Source organism: Marmota flaviventris, chromosome 12 (assembly GCF_047511675.1).
Source record: "Marmota flaviventris isolate mMarFla1 chromosome 12, mMarFla1.hap1, whole genome shotgun sequence".
NCBI classification, from domain to species: Eukaryota; Metazoa; Chordata; class Mammalia; order Rodentia; family Sciuridae; genus Marmota; species Marmota flaviventris.
This window is the reverse complement of record NC_092509.1, coordinates 92,574,328-92,598,673: the sequence shown is the minus strand read 5'-3', so window position 1 is coordinate 92,598,673 and position 24,346 is coordinate 92,574,328. Positions and strand designations below refer to the sequence as shown.

The following is a 24,346-nucleotide window of genomic DNA, read 5'->3' as shown; positions in this document are numbered from 1 at the left end:
GAGGGCATGGAGGAGCATAGCAGTTCTTTACCTCATGGTGACTGGGAAGCACAGAGAGAAGAAGGGAGGGGAAGAGACAGATGAACCAGGAACAGGATATTCCCTTCAAGGACAAGTTAGCCCCCACCCCCTTCCTAACGTTTCCACCATCTTCCAATAATGCCACCAAATTGTGAATCCCCCATCAATGGATTAATACACTGATGAGGGTAGAGTTCTCATGATCCAATCACTTCCCCAAACCCCACCTGTGAACATTGCTGCATTGAGGACAAAGCCTTTTAACACATGAGCCTTTGGGGGACATTCCAGTTCCACAATATAACACTATAACCTGTTTGTCCTTCAGTTTTGTCATGCAAAATGAGAATAGTGTTCTCCTAGAAATGCTCTGAAGAGTAAGTGAAAACTGGTAAAAAATAAAATAAAATAAATAAAAATTAGATCATAGTAAATGGTAAATACGTTTTAGGTAACATCCCTGTTTGAAAGTAAAATATTCACTATTGGAGATAATTTGGGGACCTCAAATTCATTTTTATACTATAATTCCATTTTGTGGCACTCCAAGCATTCTCTTATGAAATTCGGTTCAGTGCATTGACTTCTACAAGCAACTGTTTTCACTGACTGCTGTCGCTCCTAGAAATTAGAGGTCTGCATGCTGATTGGGTTGTATTTCTTCTTCTTTCAGACGAAGATGAGTGTACAGCGGGGAATCCCTGCTCCCATACCTGCCACAATGCCATGGGAACCTACTACTGCTCTTGCCCCAAAGGCCTCACCATCGCGGCGGATGGAAGAACTTGTCAAGGTATTCACAGAGACACACTGAAGTCACGGGCAAGGAATCTTTGCCATAGGAAGAGCATGGTGGACCAGTCCTCTCGTCTCCTACTACCTCTGCCTATAGCTTGTCGATAAACAGAAAGGTCTTCATTGGGTTGAGAAAGAGGGTTTCTGCTGAGGCACTACCTTCCTGAAGGCACGCTAAAGCAGGGGTGCCCAAGTGACTCAGGACCTCAGAAAGGCAAAGGAATATTTTTAAAGCCACCTGATTTATAAGTGACCTTATTGATAAGTTGGATCAATTAGATTTCACACCAGGGTGCTGTGGGCTTGACAGCTATTTACCCTCCTGAAATGACTCGGCCAAAAGATGTCGCCCTTCTTACCCTTTTCTGTTTCTCAAGTGCTATTTGCATTCATTGCTTTCTTGATCCCCATTTCTCAGCCGGTTCTTGGGTCAAGTTTTCTTTAACTCACCTCCATTGAATGAATCCCTCCATTGTAGATATCGATGAGTGTGCTCTGGGTGGACACACCTGCCAAGCTGGTCAGGACTGCGACAACACCATTGGATCCTATCGCTGTGTGGTACACTGTGGAACTGGCTTTCGAAGAACCACTGATGGGCTGAGTTGTCAAGGTATAAAAATGGCTGCTTTTTCTTTATGTTCATGCTAGTAAGAATTAGACCCCTGTTTGCATCCTTCAAACTCTGTTAGGAAACTCCAGGGAAGATGATGAAGACTCATCAAGCAGGGGAGTCTCTGGTCCCTCTGGAGAACTTAAACCAGCACCACATTGTACATGTTTTGTAAGTTGAGCTTCTTGATAAGCTCTTATTTAGATGCAGTGTTCCACAGCTATTTTACATGTTTGTAGCTCAGTGGTTTTGAAATAACATCTGCTTGTTACCATGTACAACACAATCTAATAGAACCTTGGTTTGCAAAACTCCATTGTGTAAGACTAAATGCAGAACAGAATATTTATGGAAGTATAGTTTTATATAGACTATTTTTTTCATAGAAGTTTTAATTTCAAAGCAAATTTAAGCAGAAAGTACAGGGTTTGTATATGCCCGCTGGCCTCTCTCCCACTATAAGCATCCCACCGACAGTGGTACGTTTCTTGTAATTGAACATATCATCCAGAGCCTGCAGTTTAGAGTTCACACCTGGTGTCGTACACTCATGTCATTACAAATTTGTGCAAACCCAATATCTACCATTATAGTGTCATACAGAGTAGTTTCACTGCCCTAAAAATCCATTCCCAGCCTCCCTCCAACCCCTGGCAATTACTGATATTTTTATCCTCCCCATAGTTTTACTTTCTCCAGAATGTTACACAAATGTATACAGAATGTAGCCTTTTCACAAAGGCTTCTGTCACTAAGTAACATCTTTTCTTGGCTTGAAAGCACATTTCTTTCAGCACTGATTAATGTACCATTTTATGAATGGACCATGGTTTATTTATGCATTCACCTCCTGAAGGACATCTTGATTGCGTCATAGTTTGGGGCACTTTATGAATAAAGCTGTTACCAGGATTTTTCACAGAGGCAAAAAAAAAAAAAAAAAATCCCAAACTGAAAGTCTTATCAATAGTAGAAAGAATAAAGTATGATCCATCTACACCATGAATCATTGTATAGGCATGAGAAACCCCAGGTGTAGAAAAGAGGGTATAACTTTTTTAGAAAAGATCATGTAACTGGAAACAAGCAACTGAAGAAAAAGGGGAATGGGTTTCTATATTTAGGTAGAGATATATGCTCGTGGAAGAGAGGTGTTGTTATTCATAACAGATTGTTAATGTTGCTTGCCTTTGGCAGGCAAGGAGGCCAAGCAAGAGGGGAAAAAAAGGAAAAAACTACACTGAGAAATGTTTTAAAAGTATCTGATCATGTTGACACACTTAAGTTAACTCTGTGCCTTTTAAGAGGTTAAATTAAAAGGTCCCAATTAGCAAACATACAAAGTAAGAGACAGTAATCTCAAGTTTTGGAATGTGAAAAGTAGACAGGAAGAGCCTAATTATTCTTTGGAAAGGTTTCAAATCAAACAATAGAGAAGGTACAGGTGTTTGAGATCACATGATCCCAGAGATGGAAGAGATTTGATTGTGTCTATGGGTTTGTGTGAAAGATGAAAAGGAAGGAATGATTGATGGTCCATCTGCAGGAACACTTCTTGAATGGGCATAGTCTCTCTTCCTTTGGGACTTGAGGGGAGGGGAGGAGAGACCATACAAAGCACAGGCAAGTGCTCAAGAGTTTGGAGATTTCACACCTGCACTCCATGTTTCACTAAGAGCCAGGTGGTTTCAGGAAGAATTTCGCCATGACGGCAGAGAAGGAAGGATGTTGCTGTGATCAGTCCAACACAGGTGATAAAGATCTGTGTTAGACTAAAAGCATCAAGAATGGGGAACAAAGTCAACTGCAAGAGAACTCATTGCTTGTTTTCCCTGGCTTCTCCCCAGTCTGTCAGCAGCATTGCAGGCTAAAGCTTCCAAGAAACAGGAATGGAAGCCATATGGTAAAATACATAAGGTGGAGAATTGTTTCATTAACATTGATCTGTATCGCTAGTAAATATCCACCTTTAAGGAGTGTCAACGAGAGATCCCCTCTCCAGCAGTTGATTGTATGTTATTTAGCAGAGCAGTCCACAGCATATGTATTAGATTCATTTTAGAGAAGACTTTAAAATGTTAAACATTTGGGATAATTAACTCAGGTTTCCTAACAGCATGAATATTTTGTTTTGTTTAACAGATATTAATGAATGTCAAGAATCCAGTCCCTGTCACCAGCGCTGTTACAATGTCATAGGAAGTTTCCACTGTGGATGTGACTCTGGGTATCAGCTCAAAGGCAGAAAATGCTTGGGTAAGAAAAGGGCTTTGAATTCAAAGCAATGACAGCTCTGTAAAGTCTTAATTCTGATCTGAATGCTTATGTTATATCTAGGCACTGATTCACAAGTAAGATACCAAGCATGCAATCCATGCAAAAAAAAAAAAAAAGGTGAAGTCAAATGCCCCTTTACATGTATAATTTCCTAATTACGTAACCATTTTTTAACATTTCCCCTGTTTTTTTTTTTTGTAAAAGTATAACATGTACATAAACATATGTAAATGAATATTATATATATATAAATTTTATTTTTCCAGGTAGAGAAAGTAGTTGGTATGGCTACCAGCTCTGTGAAGCAATACTTTGTAAAACAGAATGACAATAATAAAGACAATGTGTTACATACTTTGTTGGATTTAAGCACTTTAAACTTACACAATGACTATGCAAAGGACAATTGTGTGTGTTCATAATATCCTTAGAACCCAAAGAAATGGTTTCTCTGGAAACATGGCAGAAATAATTTTCTCAATCTGTGTTGCCTTTGTTCTTGCATCAAGATGTGAATGAGTGCAGACAGAATATATGCAGACCAGATCAGCATTGTAAGAACACTCGAGGTAGCTACAAATGCATTGACCTTTGTCCAAATGGAATGACCAAGGCGGAAAATGGAACCTGCATTGGTGAGTATCTGGATATTTTGGTGACCAAAATCCGTAAGAACAGTAATTCAAATAAGAGATCCATTTTAAAAACTACTGAGGAAAGTCAATTCAAGCTAACAAAGTCTTTTTTCAGTAACTTCTCACTTCTAGATTGATTGAGCTCTGAGGTCCCGATGTCATGGCTACGCCAGGAAATGCAGACTAATGACCATTTTGCGCTCCTTTCAATTATACATTTGGTTAATATAAATTCATGGAGACTTTAAACTGTATTATCTCTCATTTCTAATATGAAATTTAGCATACATATTTAGAACTTCATAGTAGAGTTAAGAAAAAATTACATTTATAGAGATTTATTAAAACTTCAAAATATAATTTATTGTCTGGTCATTGATTTGACATTTAAGAATATTTAGTTGTAAAATAATTATATTTTGCCTGAAGTTTATTCTGTGTGTCTAATCAGTATTGGACTACTGAGTTAGCAGATGTCAAATCAATGACAGGAAAATAAATTATATTTTCCCTAAGTTTGCTCTTTGTATTCCTCTTCTATACCAGCCTACCCAAGTTAGTAGAGGTAGAAACTACAGGATTTATAAAAATAAACTGTCTATGGGGTTAAATTGACCTACTCCCTCCACCAAAAAGGGGGAAAAATACACAAGACAACATAAAAGATAAAAATAAAGGGCATACAAATGCCCAAAAGAGTGACAGACCCATAGGAATAACCATCAAAGGTGTCATGGAAGTGATTCATTTAAATATAGACTTCAATGACATAATAACTGATAGAGTTGGCAGGGAAAAGCAAGAAAACCTGTACAAGGGGAACTATCTGGACATAAGGATAGACCATTAAAGTGCTAGACATGTTAAAATGTTCAAGACAGCTATCTGTCCTTGCACAAGTCTTACAATCAGAGAAATTTCAAGTTTCTTAGAAAAACTACTATTTTTACAATAAGAATCCATTCTGAAATATTCATTAATAAAGTTAAAATATGTCTTAGTTTTGGTTCAGAACAATGATAGTAGCAGAGAACTCAGTATCATGTATAGTTACATGCTGCTGTACTTAATTTTAGAAATAATGACCCTTTAAGTGTGTCCAAGATAATTAGGAATGAGATGAGCTGAAAAGTCAGAAATCTATTTAAGAAGCTATAGCAAAAATCTAGCTCAGTGAGAATGGAAGTCTGGATATTTATGGTTTTGATGGAAGGAAATGGAATTACCCCACCTTGGCAACTGAAAGAGTAATTTAAAATGAGTCTGATACTAGAGCCCTGATGACTAGGAAAACGGGAGTGTTGCTATCATAAATAAGTAAGTAAGGTTAAGACCCAGGGGGCATGCTGTATATGTTAAGACATAGAAATGAAGATGTCCAGCTAGCAGCTGGAGATGTGGTACCATGGAAGTGATGTAGTACTGTTGCCAGAAATCTGCACAAATGCTTATCACTAGTATAAATAAAATGGTCAGAGGAGGAGCAAGTATAGAAAAGGAGCAAAAGAAAAAACAAAGGTGAGAATAAAACTCCTTCCCTACCAGAGATCAGGGCCAGGTAATAACAGGCAGAGCCAGGACTTAAACCCAGAGTCATATGTTGATATGGTCTTAACCTCGTGGTAAGATACAACTTTGAGCAATTCTACAAAATGTTAACTTTAAATATAATGATGCTGGATTTTGAGAGAGGAAATGTTATTACTTTTTATTTCCTCCATGGTTGTAGACATTGATGAATGTAAAGATGGGACCCATCAATGCAGATATAACCAAATATGTGAGAATACGAGAGGCAGCTACCGATGTGTGTGCCCAAGAGGTTATCGATTGCAAGGAGTTGGAAGACCTTGTATGGGTAAGTTAATGGAAACTCTTATTGATTAATAAAGCTACTGATACAGTGACCTAGCCTTCCCAACTGCTTAGGATCACTCTGTCCTCACATGCTCTCTTGTTAGACCAACTTATATACCATCTAGGTATAAGTAGTTCATGAAATAATTTGGACACTTCTTCAGAGACTTCGTAGTGAGTTCAATTTATGTTGACATTTCAGTGATTATAATTCACTTAGGGTGAATATATTAACACCACGCATGTCAAAGTGAGGTTCTGATATAATTGCTAAGACAATCTAATTATCAGGAGTATTTCATTATTTCTCTATATACATTACATAAATGGATGCATTTTGAGCATCATGCAGTATGAAAGTTTAGGTATGAAGGAAAATTTTAAATTTAATTCACAATTTAAATTAATTGGTAGATAAAATAATAGTTACCAAACATGTAGTATTTACTAGGTGCCCTTCCTTGTGCTAAAAATATCTTATTCAATTTTCCCAACTCAAATATAAAGTAAGGAGATAATAGAAAGTATCTCTAAGACGGTAACTATACACTACTCTAAAAGATAGATATGTTTGTAATCAAGAAATTGATGTACCAAATTGTATTATTCCATAAAATATGTAAGTGCAATAAAAAACATTTTTAGGCTTTTAAACACTAGCTTCCAGATTTGTACTATTTGGTTGCTGTGCCAGGTATGGTGTCACACTCCTGTAATTTCAGATACTTGGGTGTCTGAGGAAGGAGAATCACAAGTTCAAGGCCAACCTCAGCAACTTAGTGAGGTCCTGTTTCAAATTGAAAAGGGCTGGGGATGTGGCTCAATGGTTAAGTGCCCCTGGGTTCAATCCCTAGTACCAAAAAAAAAGTTATGGACTTGATCAGTTTATGTCTTAGTAAGAAGTAATTCTGTCTTCATTTCCTTCCTTTTCATCTTTTGGATAAAATGTGCTTGGCTTGATTATTACTTTAAAAATATTATTTCAAAAATTATAGGAAGTATAAATGTCTATAGTTGTGCTAATATTCCTGCATCTGAAACTTGTAATTATATGGGAAATTGGGGGTACTAGTGATCAATATCATGACTGTAAGCTGGGGATGTGATTTCATTCTTCCCTTCACCAAAAGAATCAAGATCTATATGAGCATTTAAACTCAGATTTCTCTGCATTCAAGACCACATTTTCTTATATGATACTTTTTGTTTCTACTGTTTGTGGCTTTGATTTGACACATTGTGTCAAGCTCATTCCTTGGTTATTTCAACAAATCATTATTGAGCACCTCATTCGTGCTGGGTGACGTTCTAGGTTGTGAGATAACATTAAGCAGGGTAAACCAGGTTTACGTTCCATGGGGAGAAAGAAGAATCACAAAGTAAATATGTAATGCAACTTCAGATTGTGATAAGCACCCCAAGGATAAATAAAACAGGGCAAGGGGAAAGAGTGACTTGGGTTAGGTTGTGAACAGGATCCTAGCAGCCTGTGTGAGACCAAATGAAATGAAGGGGCCGGTAGCAGGTAGAGGTCTATCTGAGCATGCTTATTCCAGACAGAGGGGTCAGCAGGGCAATGTCCCTCAGATGCTGTTGTAACTAGTTAGGCAGAGGGTAATCCAGAGCTTAAATTTCTTCCAGATATACAATGGGAAAACAGTCTTGAGCAGGCGAGTAACATGATGCAATTTATATTTGGAAAAGATCGCCTGTCTGCTCTGTGGAGAACAAAGGTTTTAATGAACAGTTACTAAAAGGACTCAGTAGCAAATCTTTTATTTCATGAAAACTGTATTATGTGGGGATTCCACACCCTTTTGCATCTTTGTTCCCAGAGGAAGCTATACAAATTTTCAACAACGTAGCATGAGCCTACCTCATTGAACTCAGAAACACTAGACTCAGCTTTCTAAGACTCAAAGTGACAACGTGATTCTTGCCATTGCATGTAAATGTGTATACCATATTGGCCCAAACTGATGCCACATCAGAGTTGTTCTTTTCAGTCCAGGACACAAGGCTGAAAATAGTCCATAGGTCTGGAAGTAGAAAGAGGATGGATTCACAGAACTAGCATCAGGTTTTCTGAGCCACCTGCTCCAACACGAGTGTTTACATAAAACTTGTACAACTAAAGCAATGCTCAGAGACAGTCCTTCTCTACATTCATAAGAAGTGATTACAGCCTTCTCAAAAGCCCACAGTAGTTGAGATGTGCCAGCATTCCTGGCTTTGGAGGGTAACAATGTCTTCAGTTTGTTTCACAGACTGATTCTTTATTCCTGTGTCTTGTGTAATTTTTTTTCTCTTTTCTATGTATCATGCACATGAGCAGACATTAACGAATGTGAGCAAGTGCCTAAACCTTGTGCACATCAGTGCTCCAACACCCCCGGCAGCTTCAAGTGTTCCTGTCCCCCAGGACAACATTTATTAGGGGACGGGAAATCTTGCGCTGGATTGGAGAGGCTGCCACACTATGGCAGTCAGTACAGTAGCTCTAGCCTCGCACGGTTCTCCCCTGTGAGAAACAACTATCAACCTCAACAGCATTACAGACAGTACTCCCATCTCTACAGCTCCTACTCAGAGTATAGAAACAGCAGGACATCTCTCTCCAGGACTAGAAGGACTATTAGGAAACCTTGCCCTGAAGGCTCTGAGGCAAGCCATGACACATGTGTAGGTAAATGTCAGCCATATTGCATTTCCTTTTGGTGGGCTCACTTCCTGACCAACGTCTAAGAATGTGTACAGCACCTGTCACGAGTTGGGGGTGTTGAACTACATCTAATCTCAACTCTGGGATGACTCAGATTTTGGAGACATTTACTCTGGAACCTAAAACTATTAAAACTTTCATCAAATAAATGATGTATTTTCATGTGTACTTCTAATAGTTTATTGTGGTAGTTTGATCACCCCTGAAAGTGTTACTAAATTTAATGCTATATGGAAATAAATGTCAGTGTATTCAGAATGTGATTTTTTAAAAATAAGGTATATGTATGTAGTGTCACATAATGAGATTACGGCTGCATTTAATTGATGTAGAAGCAGTGGGTTAAAAGTGACAGTTTTAGCTACTCAGTCAATTGTTCTGTATGGCAACCAATATCCCATTGACTGTTGGTCACATGACCCCCTAGATTATTTTGTATGTTTGTATGTCACTGAAAAGATAATGTAAACCAGGACAAAATTAAGTTCCCAGTGCTGTAAAATATGTGCATTCGATAGCTTTATTTAAACTCACAAGTCTAAACACTTCATTTTTGCAAACAAATGAAGATTAATTTCCAACTTAAGAACTGAGGCTTTGCTTTCAGTTAAGTTGGAAACATTACCATCTGTCATTCGTTTAACTTAATTTTCTTTGAGTATCCACAGTTTACATGTGGATAAGCACCAAAGGGAAATTAGCAAAGAGAAATCAGCCCCAATATTTGTTAAATAGGAAAAGAAAGCAAGGAGGAAAGAAAGAAATTCTGTTGAAATCCAAAACTCATTATGCCAGTCTCATTTTCATACAGTTTTTAGGTGTTCCACACTTTTCGTATTCTCTAAAATAAATATTTAACAGAATATTAGTAAACATTTAAGGATTTCTCTTCCTCCCAATTTCAAATTTAGGTGGTTTTTGTTTGTTTTCCACTTATTTTCTTTCCCCTTCTCTAAGCCCTGTTCTTGCATCATTATCTCTTCAGACATGCTTCCCTGGTCAACCTTAGGTGGACCCTGCTTCTCATATAACCTCTACTCAGTTGGACCCTCCATCCCTCTGAATACTCAAACTTTATCTTCTGTTCTTTAGGTTCACATTTTTCCAGAGCTTTTCTGTCTAGATATCATGATGTTTCTAAGACTTATTCTAATGGAATTCTAACTTGTGATTAAGTTCCCAGAGCTGAGGGCAGCACCATTTATGCTTCAAACATTAATGTATTTATTAATAATACTCTGCATTTTGTCCAACTTGGCCAAATAATAATACAAAATTGCTAAGTATGTGGACTCCAAACCATTCTGGTTATTGGCCATTTTTCTTACTACAGTTAAGAAAGTTAAATTTCTTCACTATTCTTTCACTGACAGAATTAACATCTGGCATTTTGTGTTCTGGCTTGGTGTGGTGGCCCATGCCTGTAATCCTAGCCGCTTGGGAGGCTGAGGCAGGAGGATCTTGAGTTCAAAGCCAGCCTCAAAGACAAAGCATCTCAGACCCTGTCTCTAAATAAAATACAAAAAGTAGGGCTGGGGACATGGCTCAGTGGTCAAGTGTCCTTGAGTTCATCCCCAGTATCGCCCCCACACTCACACTAGTAGTCATTCTCACTAAAGGGTTTTCATAGCATATTACCATCTCAGCCTTAGCTTCAGACAGACTCCTGTTTTCTGTTCTACCCTCACTCTCCTAAGAGTCTTTGTTTATGCTAAGATAGATTAACTAAACCACACACATCCTACACCATCTAGCTGATTTCTTCTAATATATCTGAAGGTGCACGTCATTAAGAAAGTTTCTCTGAGTTCTTTCTTTCATAACTAACTGCAATTTCATCATTGTTGAGTCTTATGTTTTCCACCAAATGATGGCATATCAGAATTATCTCCCTTAGGCAGCCCTCCACTGTTCAAGGCAGCTACTGTTTCAGAGTGAGGATCAGTCTTTAAGAATCTAAAGTAAAGCTGGGTATGGTGGTGCATGCCTATAATCCAGTGGCTCAGGAGGCTGAAGTAAGAGGATCACAAGTTCAAAGCCAGCCTCAGCAATTAGCAAGGTCCTAAGCAACTTAGTGAGACTGTTTCTAAATAAAATATTAAAAAGGGCTAGAGATGTGTCTCAATGGTAAGTGCCCCTGGGTTTGATCCCCAGTACAAAAAAAAAAAAAAAAAAAGCATCTAATAAGCTTTCACAACTAGTCAAATTGCTGGATATTTAAATTTATTTGGGGGCAATGACCAAGTTTGGAAATTTCTTAAAATATGGTGAGTATTTTATATCATTGGGACTAATAAAGAAATTTTCAGACAGCTCTGTAATTGTGTAACAAGAGCCACTTACAATAAACACCAAATGCCTTTAATTAACTATCTGGGATAGACAAGTTACCAAAGATTCACATTAACACTATGGAATCTTGTTAGAGTTAGGCTGAAATTTAGCTTTGGAAGGAATCGATTTCAAGCTTAAAAGGAAGAATAAACATTAGATTGCTTCTAAGTGCAGAGATCATGCTTGGGAACCCTTCCTGTGTTGAGAGTTTTTATATTAACCACTTGGAGTTCAACATATTTTAAATTTTTCTTGCAATTTTAGGTCAAAGCAAATTTTAAAGGGAAAAAGTAATAAGAGCTCATACAAGTTATGAAATGAATGCTTTGATAACTAAAATGGTGTGAAAACATTGACAAATGTTTGATGAATATTTATCATTAACAGAATTTAAATAATTGTGGTTGTGTTTTCAGCATGTGTAAAATATGCAAGGTGAACAGATCCTTTTCCTATGAATCATCTCCCACTCTTCACTTTGACTTTAGTTCTACCCTACAGCACACCTGTTACCATTTCATGACATGTTTTCACAGCCCTCTGCTGGTTAGTGCATATTCAAGGACTATGAGAAAATTGAAATAATAGTCAAAGCAAAATATAGTCAGGACAAGAAATCTTAGACATCCCTTATACTGAAAGCAAATCTCAATTACTTTTGCATTATCATCTATTCTCACTCTCCTTTCTATTGTGCTTATGAATTGCTTTTCTTCATATGAACCATCTAGCAAATTAGGAGGTAGGGTAGATGGTCTTGGCAAAGGATCCAGCTGAGATCTTGAGATGTTAAATGGCCTCCTGAAGGTAGAGTGACTACACATGCCTAGTTGCCACCTGTGCTTGACAATTTTATAAAAAGTTTGATGAATAGTTCACAAAAGTAAAAACATTCCCATTTGATTATATCTGTACATGGGAAAACTATGCATTGGTGTTAGTTGGAGGTCATACAGAGAGAAAGAGACAGCTACAAATTAAAATAAAACCTAGTAACTCCATTTTCCATTTAATCTCAAGACAAATTATCTTTTAGGTAAATTCTACCATGCTGTGAAGAGTTTAGTTCTTTAGGAGCGTATATAAATCTGTCACCTCTCATTTCAGTCTAACTTATTTAACCAATAAAAAACTGACCAGTTTGGGGCTTCAGCTTATATATGCTTGTAAACAAAATAGAGATTTTCATATTTTAAAATACAGTGTATATTGTATGTCATGTTTTTATAAAACGCATATTGATTAAAAATGCTCAGAGCTGTTTTACAACACAGAAGTATAAAATCATCAAGAAATTTTTCTCTCGTATGCCACCAACTTATTTATCAAGGGCTGTCACAGCTTGTGCTTCCGTTTGACCTGTTATGCACTCTTCTTTCTTTCTGAACAGATATTGATGAATGTCAGAACAGAGACACCTGCCAGCATGTGTGTAAAAATACCATTGGAAGCTATCAGTGTATCTGCCCACCTGGTTACCAGCTCATGCTCAATGGAAAGACATGCCAAGGTAAGGAAATGCTGGGGTGCTCACTGCTGCAGCTTCACATAAAACCAGCATAGCAGGATGTGAGAAGTATTGTGAATAATTCTCCTTCCCCATGCCCGTGCGTCACACTTATGTTTAAACACTGCTTCTGCAAGTGGGAGAAGCAATAAGAAAGCAGTTAAGGGAAATAGTTGTGAATTATTTTTGGTATGGTTTTACTTGAAGGAGCAAGAATGCTGAAGCCAGTTCACGTTTTATATTTTTAAAACCTTTTTCCATAGTTAGCTACAATGGAAGGGGAAAATGAGATGAGTACCTCATATATTTACTGCAGTGTAGGGCATGACTTTATTTTTTTTTTCACTCATTAGACTTATTTTTAGAGCAATCAGTGAGCAATGGATTAAATAACCCATTTAATGATGGGTACAAATGATGTGGGACAGTTATGTGCTGGTACTGCAAATGCAAAAGGTTTAAATTTAAATGAATAGATCTTAACAGTGTAATTTAAGACAGTAATCAAATCAAAGTACTAGCTTACAGGTTCTATAACAGAATTGGGAACAAAGTAAAGTGGTAATAGAAAAAAATCAATCTCTGCAATTCCCTTTTTACACAAAAATGTTCAAGAACTGTACTTTGGTGTATATTATATTACAACAGATATTTGATTAAAAAGGAGTTATCTTGCTTCAGATCTTAAATGACTTAAAAATCTCTAAGAAACTTCCTCGATTTTGTGAACAAAAGTGAATATTATGTAGGTCTTAATATGAATTTTATTTCTGTCATGTACAAACTATTCCTTTGTGAAGAATAACAGGTAAAATCTTCAGAAGAGTACTTTATCAGTAGCAAGCAAATTGGGACTATTTGGTATTAACAAAAAAAAGTTTCTAGAAATGCTCATGGAACCCATGTTCCTGGAACTATGACCAGGGTGAGAAATGGCTTCACTTAGTTACCATGAGCAGCTCCCATCCCAGCCTCTTACACTCTGACAGTCCCCAGTTAAGATTGTGGGATTGACAGGGAACCCGAATTCAATGATAACCTTTGCTCCCACTCATCAGTCACTAAATATTACTAAGAGTCGACATCATACAGAATATTTTACTGAGATATAAAGTACTAGAATAACATTTATTTACAGGGTGGTGTTTTTCCAGAGCAACTGTTACTTCATTTGAGTCAATAGTATAGATACATCAAGGCAATCATTTATACCCATTGTACAGATAAATAGTATTAATTCTCCGAGTGATTATGTGATCCTCAGGATCCTAAAACAAATTCACTACACTTCCTATATGTGCACCAGACATCTGAGAAAGAAATGAGGCAAATACTGTTGGATATTTGAAATAACCAAACCAACTGCAAAACTTCTTAGCCAGATTAGAAGAGTTCGATCATAACACATTCATGAGAGTTTTCCTCTTTTCTAAATTTGGCCTTTTTTTTTTTTTTTTTTAAGTTGCCCTTGTCACTCATTGACTTAAGAGTTTTTCAGTTTTTGTTTGCGCTATGGAGTGAAAAATACTGTGAACAAATCAGAAACAGGTATCAGTTGAAATGTTTGCAATTTAAATGGGTTACATATTTTTGTGGAATTAAAAATTATGAGAGAAAACAATGATACCTTTTGAAGAAGCCTTTAAAGAATTACATGGGAGGGGGTAGTTAGAAAATGAAGCATTTATGAAGAACAAAAGACAGCTTTTAATTCAGACAGGATTTTTTTTTTAAAAGCTTTTTATACTAGTGATAGAACTGTCAATAAGAAAAGGGAAATTAATTCTTGTCAAAAGTGGAAATCACCATACTGTAAAATGAAAGCAAAATACACAAAGCTTAACCAATTAAGATTTGCCTAAGAAGTGGTGAAGAGAAACTAAAAGATACTTATGCTAATTTTATGCACCACTAATCTAATTCTAAAAATTTAGAAACATTATTGGCCTTGCATTTGAAGTGAGTTCTCATCTGTCTTTGTTTTATAAAAACTAATCCATAATATTTACCAAAAATGTGAATTACTTCGTACTGTTCTGACATTTTAAGTATTTTCATCTGAAATTATTTTTTGAAAGTATCCAGAAACACTTGGTTAAATGCATTCATATCTTCCAAATCTATCAGTGTGAAATTTTTCAGCCCATTTTGGGATTTGTTTCTGATAGCCATAATAATTATAAGCCCATAGTTTAATTTCTATAATATTCTTTAAATATTTAATAAAAACTAAACGTCACTACACTGTTAAAAGTATGATTTGTTTAACTTTCTTCTGTTTTTGTTTTATTGGTGCATTATAATTATATAATAACAGGAGTCATTATTACATAGTCATACAGTACCTCCCTCCTTTCTTGTGTTTTTTGTTTTTGTTTGTTTTTAAGAACAGTGAGGAGCGTGATTGGGGGCTAAATGAGGCTAATTAGAAAAACTGAGGGGAAGCTTTTTTTTTTTTGTACTGGGGATTGAACCCGGGGCGCTTTACTACTGAGCCACATCCTCAGCCTTTTTCATTTTGTATTTGGAGACAGGGTCTCACTAAGTTGAGCCAGCTGAGGCTGGCATTGAACCTGCGATCCTCCAGCTTCCCCAGGCTGCTGAGATTACAGGTGTGTACCAGCATGCCTGGCTAAGTCCAAAGTCAGTCAGATGGCTGTATATAGGCACTTGTAAGGAGCATTGCACCCCCTAAGTGATTGATTGAATAAACCTAGATCCTGTGTGCAGGAGGGAAAAAGTACAATGAAATAAACCCAAATCAGTTCTCCCAAGAGGTGCATCCTGACTACACTTCTATCATGAAATAGGTGCTGGCCAATGGGTACCTGTTTAAGTTCTGTTTTAATTGTCCTTAATTCTAGTGTTTTAATTGTTTCTCCTTAACGTCTCTGTGCAGAAAAAACAAAATAAAGATCATTTTGTTTGCATATTTCCCCCATGTTACTGTTACAGTAGGATGAGCCTCCTCTGCCACCAGGTTAGGATAGACTGCACAGACTCGGGTGAACTGTGCTCCTTTTAGTCAAATTTGAATAGCTTGGGGGTCATTCATTTCATCCTGGACCTTTTATTCTTTATTGTGTCTCTTTCCTCAAGATCTGTACAGTCTCCCCAGAATTTACAACTTCTTTTATTTCTACTATCCTACTTCCCACTTAACAATTTGAGCTTACAAAACAGATGAGAAAGTTCCCTCACATTTTAAAGAGGTTCTTTACTTTGCAAAAGCATCCACAAGTGTGCTTTAGATTTTTTAGCTTGTTTGTAGTGCATTTAAAATATTATTTGCTTTACAAAACTCAAGTGTACTCTGTTTTTCAAATATAAAAGACACCAGAGAGCTCTTAATAGCCCCCTTCTCCTTTTATAGCTCTTATTTTTTTAAGTGTTTTTCAGAAATCTACACCAGGGAACATGATTACCATTTCATGGTTGAAACTTAGGCCACCATATTGCAGATATCCACAATGGCAGCTCATTGGGCCACCTCTTCCCTCCCCCCCCCCCCCCCCCCCGTTGCTGATGCTGTTTTCCTTTGCTCTGCCTAGATGTGGATGAGTGTCTGGAACAGAATGTGCAGTGTGGGCCCAATCGCATGTGCTTCAACATGAGAGGAAGCTACCAGTGCATCGACACTCCCTGCCCACCCAACTACCAGCGGCATCCTATTTCAGGGTATGTCTTGCCCTCTCATCCCAAACAAGCTTCTGAAAAATCCGTCATCTCTCTCCAGTCTGCACCCTGTCTGTGCCCATGTTAACTCATAGACTTTCCACAAACTCAAGGGGGTTGTGGGGTGACACTGTGTTCCTTCTTCAGTGAATGGGCAAGAAATGAGCTCAGTGGTCACTGCAACCTATGCCATCACTTCTGGCTGCCAAGATTTCCCAGAGCACTGTCCCCAGCACAAAAACACTGTGTAACCAACATCTAGAACTCTACCTCTGCAGAGAGCATCTTAGGGGTGATAGAGCCTGCCTTTCTTGGAAATGTCCCAGTTTCCATTTGTGAAGCCTCAGGACTCTTAAGTGTTCTCAGTGTATAGAGCACTCCAAGCAGTACCTTGTCTGTGGTTAGGATGACTCGCGGGGCAATGGGAGATGGAGATGAGCGAGGATGAGTCAGTAGTCTGCCCATGCTTGTTGTCTTGCTGACACGTCCTGTTGTCTCACTCAGTCTTTGCTGGGTTCTAAATAAACTGTTCTTCTATGTTCTCCCTCCTCTTTTGGAAATGTTATGCCCAGACTAGGTACCAAGGTAACAGGATGCTTGAAAACGGTGATAATGTTCATTCTGGATCGTGCCTACTATGAAGAGGTTCTTAAAGCCAAATACTCATTGGGGCTCACACTCGGTTTGACTCTTGGTCATGCCTACCAAGTTACTGGACCGTGGTTAAGTGTGGTTTGCTCAGAATCCACCAAAAAAAAACTATTTGTAATTGGTCTCATGGGAATAGGAAAGGAAAGGAGAAAATTAGAATTATGGACTTATGAAATGTCTAGAAATACTATGAATACTATGACTAAAGAATCCATATCTTCTTCAATGGTCCTCTGCTTTTTTTTTCCCCTCCCCCTCTCGATTTCTGGCAACAATTTGAAAGTCATCATGACTTAAAAAGCAGTCAGTGTGGGCTCTGGAAAAAGAATATATGGTTTTTAATCTAAAATAATATGAAAGATAATTACAAAGGAAGTTCTCCCCCGGGGCCAGGATTTTTAGAAAAATAAGCCAAATATCAGTGTATCCTATTTCAGCTTTCAAACAGTGTTAGGATAGATGTTATAATTTTAAAAATAGCTTATATTCCTCCTTTTAAGAAGTATTTGTTTCCAATATGTACAGATGCTTTTGTTTTCAAAACTGACTTTTCATTTCAAAGAAAAGTACACTTGGAACTGGGGATCTCAGCAGTAGAGCATCCATGAGGCCCTGGTTCAATCGCCAATGAGCCCCACCAGATGCTCTCTGCAGAGGTAGAGTTCTAGACATTGGTTACATGGTGTTTTTATGCTGGGGACAGTGCTCTGGGAAACCTTGGCAGCCAAAAGTGATGGCATAGATTGCAGTGGCCCTATGCAACTCACGGTATTTGTGCTTACTTCAAGAGCTCCAACGTTTCTTGCTTTTAATGGAGCAGAGAGATGGGTACTTGACTCTAGACCATAATCTCTTAGCCATCTGGCATGACTTAGTAACACAGAGCATGGGGTGAGCCTTACTGCTGTTGCAGTCTTACTGGCTTCTGCATTTAATGCCTAAATGTTGTCATAGTTGCCTGGATCATGCTCTCTCCTGCCTCCAAACCAGATAACTTTGTATATTCCACGTTTGTTGTCCTTAGGTTCTGCCTCAAGAACTGTCCACCCAATGATTTGGAATGTGCCTTGAGCCCATATGCCTTGGAGTATAAACTTGTCTCCCTCCCATTTGGAATAGCTGCCAATCAAGATTTAATCCGGCTGGTTGCATACACGCAGGATGGAGTGATGCATCCCAGGACAACTTTCCTCATGGTGGATGAGGAACAGACAGTTCCCTTTGCCTTAAGGGATGAAAACCTGAAGGGGGTGGTGTATACCACCCGGCCACTTCGAGAGCCAGAGACCTACCGCATGAGGGTTCGAGCTTTATCCTACAGTGCCAATGGGACCATTGAATATCAGACCACATTCATCGTTTATATAGCTGTCTCTGCCTATCCATACTAAGAAGCTCTGCAGAACCTCTTCACACAGTTAAACCACATTTTAATCATTACAGTCAACTTCCTCTCCAACAGTTGCAAACTTGGCAACTTGAAAATGGTGCTCTCCTGTTTCATGTGCCTTCCTTGATACTGCTGAAGTATTTTTATGCTCCCACCATGGTCATATATTTTAGTAAGGTCTAGAGGAGTCCCTTATTATTTTCTTTATTTATTACACTGGAGCAGTTACTTCCCAAAGATGATTCTGAATATCTAACAGGACATAGCAGTGATGTTTATGAAACAATGAAACAAAAACAACTAAATTCAAAGTTAAGTCGATTGAGCATGTGACTATTTTCAGAATAAACTAGTTGCTCTGTGTTTTGATAAAAGTTTATGAAGTGAAAAAATTTTTCAAGTACTGATACTTTATAATAGGACAACTATTTTCATTTAAGGCAGGAGAGGGGAATACCACATTTTGCAAATATAGTACCACTACCAGAGAGTTTAACTCCAAATGGTGCTTACCTTGACAGAACATCCAAAATAAGGATATCATTTTTATTGATTTGTGAAATCATCTGAACAACTTATGGTAATAGAAAAATTTACTTTGTCCCCAGCTGATTGTCAATGGCATGGATCTTTGCTCTAACATTTTGATCCAATCTTTCAGTTAGCTACCATAACTTACAATTTTGGGGTTTTTTTTATTTTTCTGTCAAGGAAAACAATTTTTTAAAATGCCAATAAGACAGGTTTATTTTTTTAATCTTGTATGTTCAAATTAACACATTAAACGTCAATACACTGTACATGGTGGTACCAGACTCTGTAAGCAATTGCCAAGATGTATTCTATTTTTATGAAGTGTATATATATATTACCTTAGTATGTATTTTCTATATAATATCTTGATGGGCTCTTTTATAAAATTATTTTATAAAAAACAATGTCACAATAAAGTCACTCAAAAAAATTTTTACAACTTTTTTTTTTTTTCCGAACCTGAAATGTGTTTCCTTATAGCTATAACAGATTTATGGTCATATATAAATATGTATACATCACAACAGCCCTTGAAATAGGTGGTATTATTTATAGAGCCCTTGGACACCAATAACTTAAGCACCTTTCTTTAGACATCACAGCTTGTTAGAGAAAGGAGGGCATTTCTGCCACTATCTCCTCAGACTTCAAATCAAATGATGTCTTCAGTACAAGTTTCCTCAGCCATCTAAACAGTGACCTTATCTCTAGTGAATCTACCTCTCACCTGTGATAGATATTAAACTAGTGAAGGCCAAATCATGGCCTAGGATTGAAGGATTTTTACTTAGGATCACATTATTCAAAGAACCCTGAAAAATGTTTCTCATCCGTATGTAGTCAGGCAGGTGAAGCTCTAAGTTTACCAGAGAACAGTGTATAGACCGCTAGTCCAACAAAAGGTACTTTGAGTCAAAGGCATTTCAGAGTCAAACAAGTTCAAGAAGCACTGCATAATATGTCCTCCTATAAAGATTTACTATGAACACTGCACATTTAAAGGATCTTAAAAGTTCAGTAACAAGTTGTTCAAGCCAACCTTTTCCAAGGTATTTAATCATAAACCTTCCCCCCCCCCCCCCCCCGCAATATATTGTGATATCTCACTTAGAACTTGGGGAAATGCACTGTACTTGAATCAGTATACCTGCTTCACTCCTCAGACTTAGGACTTTTAAATGGCTAGGCACATTGGCACATGCCTTTAACCCCAGTGGCTCAGGAGGCTTAGGCAAGATGATCACAAGTCCAAAGCCAACCTCAGCAACTTAGTGAAACCCTGTCTCTAAGATATAAAAAGGGGCTGGGGATGTTGCTCAGTGGTTGAGTGTCCCTGGGTTCAATCCCTAGTACCAAAAATAAATAAGTATTGATGGCATGCCTGTTTTGTCCTTTGCCCAAACCCATCATTCCATGAGTAGAATATACATAGGGATACGACAACCATCTTGTAATAGTGTAGCAACAACTCTGAGGACAAAAGCCTACATAATGATAGAGAAGGAAGGTAGATAGGGAGGGAGGGAGGTTGGGAGGAAGAGCCTGGAACCTTCTATGATAATGTTGAACCATTTTATTTATTTTTTTTAAATATTTTTTAGTTATAGTTGGACATAATACCTTATTTATTTATTTTTATGTGCTAAAGATCAAACACAAGACCTCACATGTGCTAGGCGAGCACTCTACCATTGAGCCACAGCCCCAGCCCCTGTTGAACCGTTTTATAAGCCCTGAGATGGTTACCCCAGGACTTCTAGTTGTTTGAGACTAATTAACTATTAATTCAATAAACAATTGACTTAAATAAGTATCTATTGCCCTCTAAATACATGCATGCCTACAGAAACCCCTTTCCTCCCCTTTTTTTAATATTTTTTAGTTGTACATGGACACAATACCTTCATTTTATTTATTTATTTTTATGTGGCGCTGAGGATCGAATCCAGTGTCTCATATGTGTGAGGCAAACGCTCGACCACTGAGCCATAACTCCAGCCCCTCTCCCATGGTTTTTTCCAGCTATATTAATTGAACTACCATTCATCCAGTTACTCACACTGAAACCCTGGGAGTGATAATTTGTCACTTTCCAAACTCCACATAGTAAGTCCATCAAAGTAGGACTCTATCATCCCCACTACCATTCTAGGCAAGGCCACCATTGTCACATACAGCCCACTCCTAGCTAGTTCCTTTCTCACTCCTGCTCTGTGATACACTCCACTTTGTATAGGACTAATGGTTAAAAACATCTAAGAGATCATGGCACTCCATTAAAAACTTTTCATTTCTAGTCTAGAAGCGTTTTCTCTCTGCTGTGTCAGTTTAGATAAGCTAGAACTACATTTTGTTTGCACCATTCAAATTGTGGGTCACATGAGACATTTTGCACGAGATCTGGAAAGTAGAAATGAAGCTGTGGCCATGTCACTTTTACACTGAGAAGGTCACTGCAGGAGTGGTAGGTACTATTTCAAGTCACATCTCTTCACTATTAGCTCGTCATGTTGATGTGGAACACTGGAGAGCCCCCAACTGTCCTACCTCCCACTGAATCCTTCATGTTCTACAACTCCGGTGCCAGATACATGTTCACTTCTGTGGCAAAGAGCCCCAGCTTTTCTTGCATGAGACCCCCATTGTTGAAGTTGGAGGGTTAAAGATGGTGAGAGACTGCTCTGGACAGAATTGCGACTCCCAAAATTCATCTGTTACCCTAACCCCAAATGTGACCACATAGGAAGATAAGGTAAATCAGGTTAAATGAGGTCACAAGAGAGTGACCTTACTATGATAGGATCAGCATCCTCACGAGAAGAGACATCTGTTTATATCTCCATTCCACCACAACTACCATATGAAAGCAGAGTAAGGAAGGCAGCCCTCTCTAAACCAGAAAGAGTGCCCTCACCAGAAACCAAGCTCCACCAGACTTGCTAGGCTTCACCCCTTTCAGAAAAGAAATTTCTGTTATTTAAGTCATATTTTGTTATGGCAGCCTAAGTTGGTTAACAGACAACAATGCATGGGATGTAGCTCATATTCATGGGTTTAGGTTTACTCCTCCAGATCAGTTTATTGAAAATGGAGAGCATGAAAAGGTTGCTTGTATTGCTCCTTGCTTCTAAGTGTACTGGAGAACTTGGAGACGGAAAACAAAAGGCTCAGGGCTTTATTTCCAGTTAAAGATTTGCAAAAGGGATGTGCATTGAGTGATGACCCAAAAGAAATTCTTTACTCTTACAATGGCAGAGCCAGGGTTTCTAAAGTTCAATCAAGTTTTAAACCTAAGAGTGGCTGAATTGTAATACAAATTAAATTCACAAACTCATGGGGACTTTGATGTCTAAGCTATGGCACTGATTGAGAAAGAAGTATGGTCCTAAAATTTTGGACGGAGACATGGGTGCAGATGTTGATGAAGTTGGAAAGCTCAAAAATCAATTCTTGACAACAGAAGCATCCAGAAACACCCATTCTTCTCTGTGTGAGGAAGTTGTTCTTCCTTGCCTAAATAACCTGCAGTGGCCTTCTCTGAAGTCTCTTGTCAGAGGCTGACGCTGTCCCCAGGACCTATCCCCATCACTCCTCCTTTCCTCTGGACCTAAAACCATGTTGGTGAAAGGCAATAATAACAAAATTTAAATGAAGCTTGTATTGTACCTGCCTTTTTCATTTAGTAATTTATTTCAATTTGTTGAAGTGTCTATCTTCAACAAATTGGATATTTTAAAAAATTTTACCACAGATACTTTGATAAACACTGCACTGTACACCATGAACTACAGATTATAAGCTATCATTTCACAGAGAAGGAAGTTAAAAGCTCAAAGAGATTGATCTTGCTTCAGAGGCACATTGCTCTGAAAAGTAGTGAATCTTTTCACTCTCCTTTGTGTCCTCTTGGTGTGGAGCAATGGGGGACCCACAGCTGTTCTGCCTCCCACTGAGTCCTCCTTCGTCTTCTACAACCCCTGGACCACATATGTGTCTGCACTGGGGAGATGCAGAGCATCCATAGTGGAGATAACAGAGCTAAGATTTGGATTCTGGTCCATCTGACTGCAAAACCATAACATTGTACAACTTTCTGAGTAAGGAAATTCCTCTGCAACCTCTTCAGAAACATCTGCTTACATCCAAGCATTCTAATTACAGTGTGGATGTGAACCATAGCTTCTCAGATTGGCACTTTTACAAAATACCTTCAAGTCTCCCACTGAAGTGGGACCTCAAATGGAGATTAGTGTAGTTGCCAATATCATTCAGCCTTGAAAAATCATCTATTGGAATTCAGCTATGAGTAATCTGGGGGTCTGATCTATTGTTTTCTAAACATGGATTAACCTCCTCTGAAGAGTCTGAAAGAGATTTAATGTCACTAAAAAAAAAAAAAAAAAAAAAAATCTAGCACTCCATCTCTCCTATGCTACAGGCTAAGGTTTTAAAACTTAAATCAAAGAGGCTAAAAACTGGTTATGTATCAGAAGGATCTCAAAACCTGAGACATCCTAGCTTTCCCAAAAGGCCAACTGCAGTGGCCCCTCTCATTACGAGAGGTGAGCCAATATTTCCCTATACCGAGTCCCAGTTTACTTTTGCAATGCTTATTTTCCAACACTTCCCATATATGTTCCCAGTTTTCCATTCAATAGCTACCATTATCCAACTTCCCCCTATTTCTACCTATGTGATATTCTCCTTTCCACCTTGACATACAGAATTCTTAGCCACCTTCAAGCCTTGTTTAATGCCCAACCCTCCATAGTCATCCACGATTTCATAAGCAAAAGACATCTCTTCCTTCTCTGAACTCACATGGTCTTTCTCTGTACCTCTCCTATAACACTTCTCACTTTCTACTTTATATTATGGTTGTTTGGCACATATAGCTTCTTCTCTACTAGAGAGTGTAGTAGTAGACTGGGGTCATCTCTTATCCTCGACTGACCTTAGCACAGAACGTAACTAATACATGCCCACACACCAGTACAGGGATAGCTGACTAACTGAAGGACTGAATTTGGATAAAGGGACCAAGATCTATGATGATCAAAGCTAGCCATAGAAGTCATTCAATTATCCACATATTTATTCAATTGAAAAGTATTTATCACATTCTTACTTTGTGCTAGACTCACTGATAAACACGATGAATACAAAACTGAAAAGACTTATAGCCCATGATAATTCACATGTGAAAATAAATGATTATAATTCATTATGATAATTATAATAAAAGTTCGTACAAGGTACAGTGGAAAAAACAGTCCTCAAAGCAAGTTAGAGCCCACATTTCAGACAGGAAGGAGAAAGAGGAGAAGGACACATG

At 38.0% G+C, this 24,346-nt stretch overlaps 1 protein-coding gene across 2 annotated transcripts in view; it reads left to right on the top strand.

The window, feature by feature from the left end:
• Window positions 1-19,415, top strand: part of Hmcn1 (hemicentin 1) — a 385,362-nt gene extending 365,947 nt beyond the window's left edge. Inside the window, exons 99-107 of one of the 2 annotated variants that reach the window (XM_027934946.2) lie at window positions 695-814; window positions 1,295-1,429; window positions 3,572-3,685; window positions 4,216-4,341; window positions 6,071-6,199; window positions 8,534-8,884; window positions 12,645-12,764; window positions 16,313-16,439; window positions 18,112-19,415. In XM_027934946.2, coding sequence (XP_027790747.2) covers window positions 695-814; window positions 1,295-1,429; window positions 3,572-3,685; window positions 4,216-4,341; window positions 6,071-6,199; window positions 8,534-8,884; window positions 12,645-12,764; window positions 16,313-16,439; window positions 18,112-18,478 — 1,589 coding nt within the window. In that variant the 3' untranslated portion in view covers window positions 18,479-19,415. The remainder of the gene's footprint in view (window positions 1-694; window positions 815-1,294; window positions 1,430-3,571; window positions 3,686-4,215; window positions 4,342-6,070; window positions 6,200-8,533; window positions 8,885-12,644; window positions 12,765-16,312; window positions 16,440-18,111) is intronic. The other variant, XM_071600213.1, reaches the window with a different exon arrangement.
• Window positions 19,416-24,346: the final 4,931 nt, after the last annotated feature.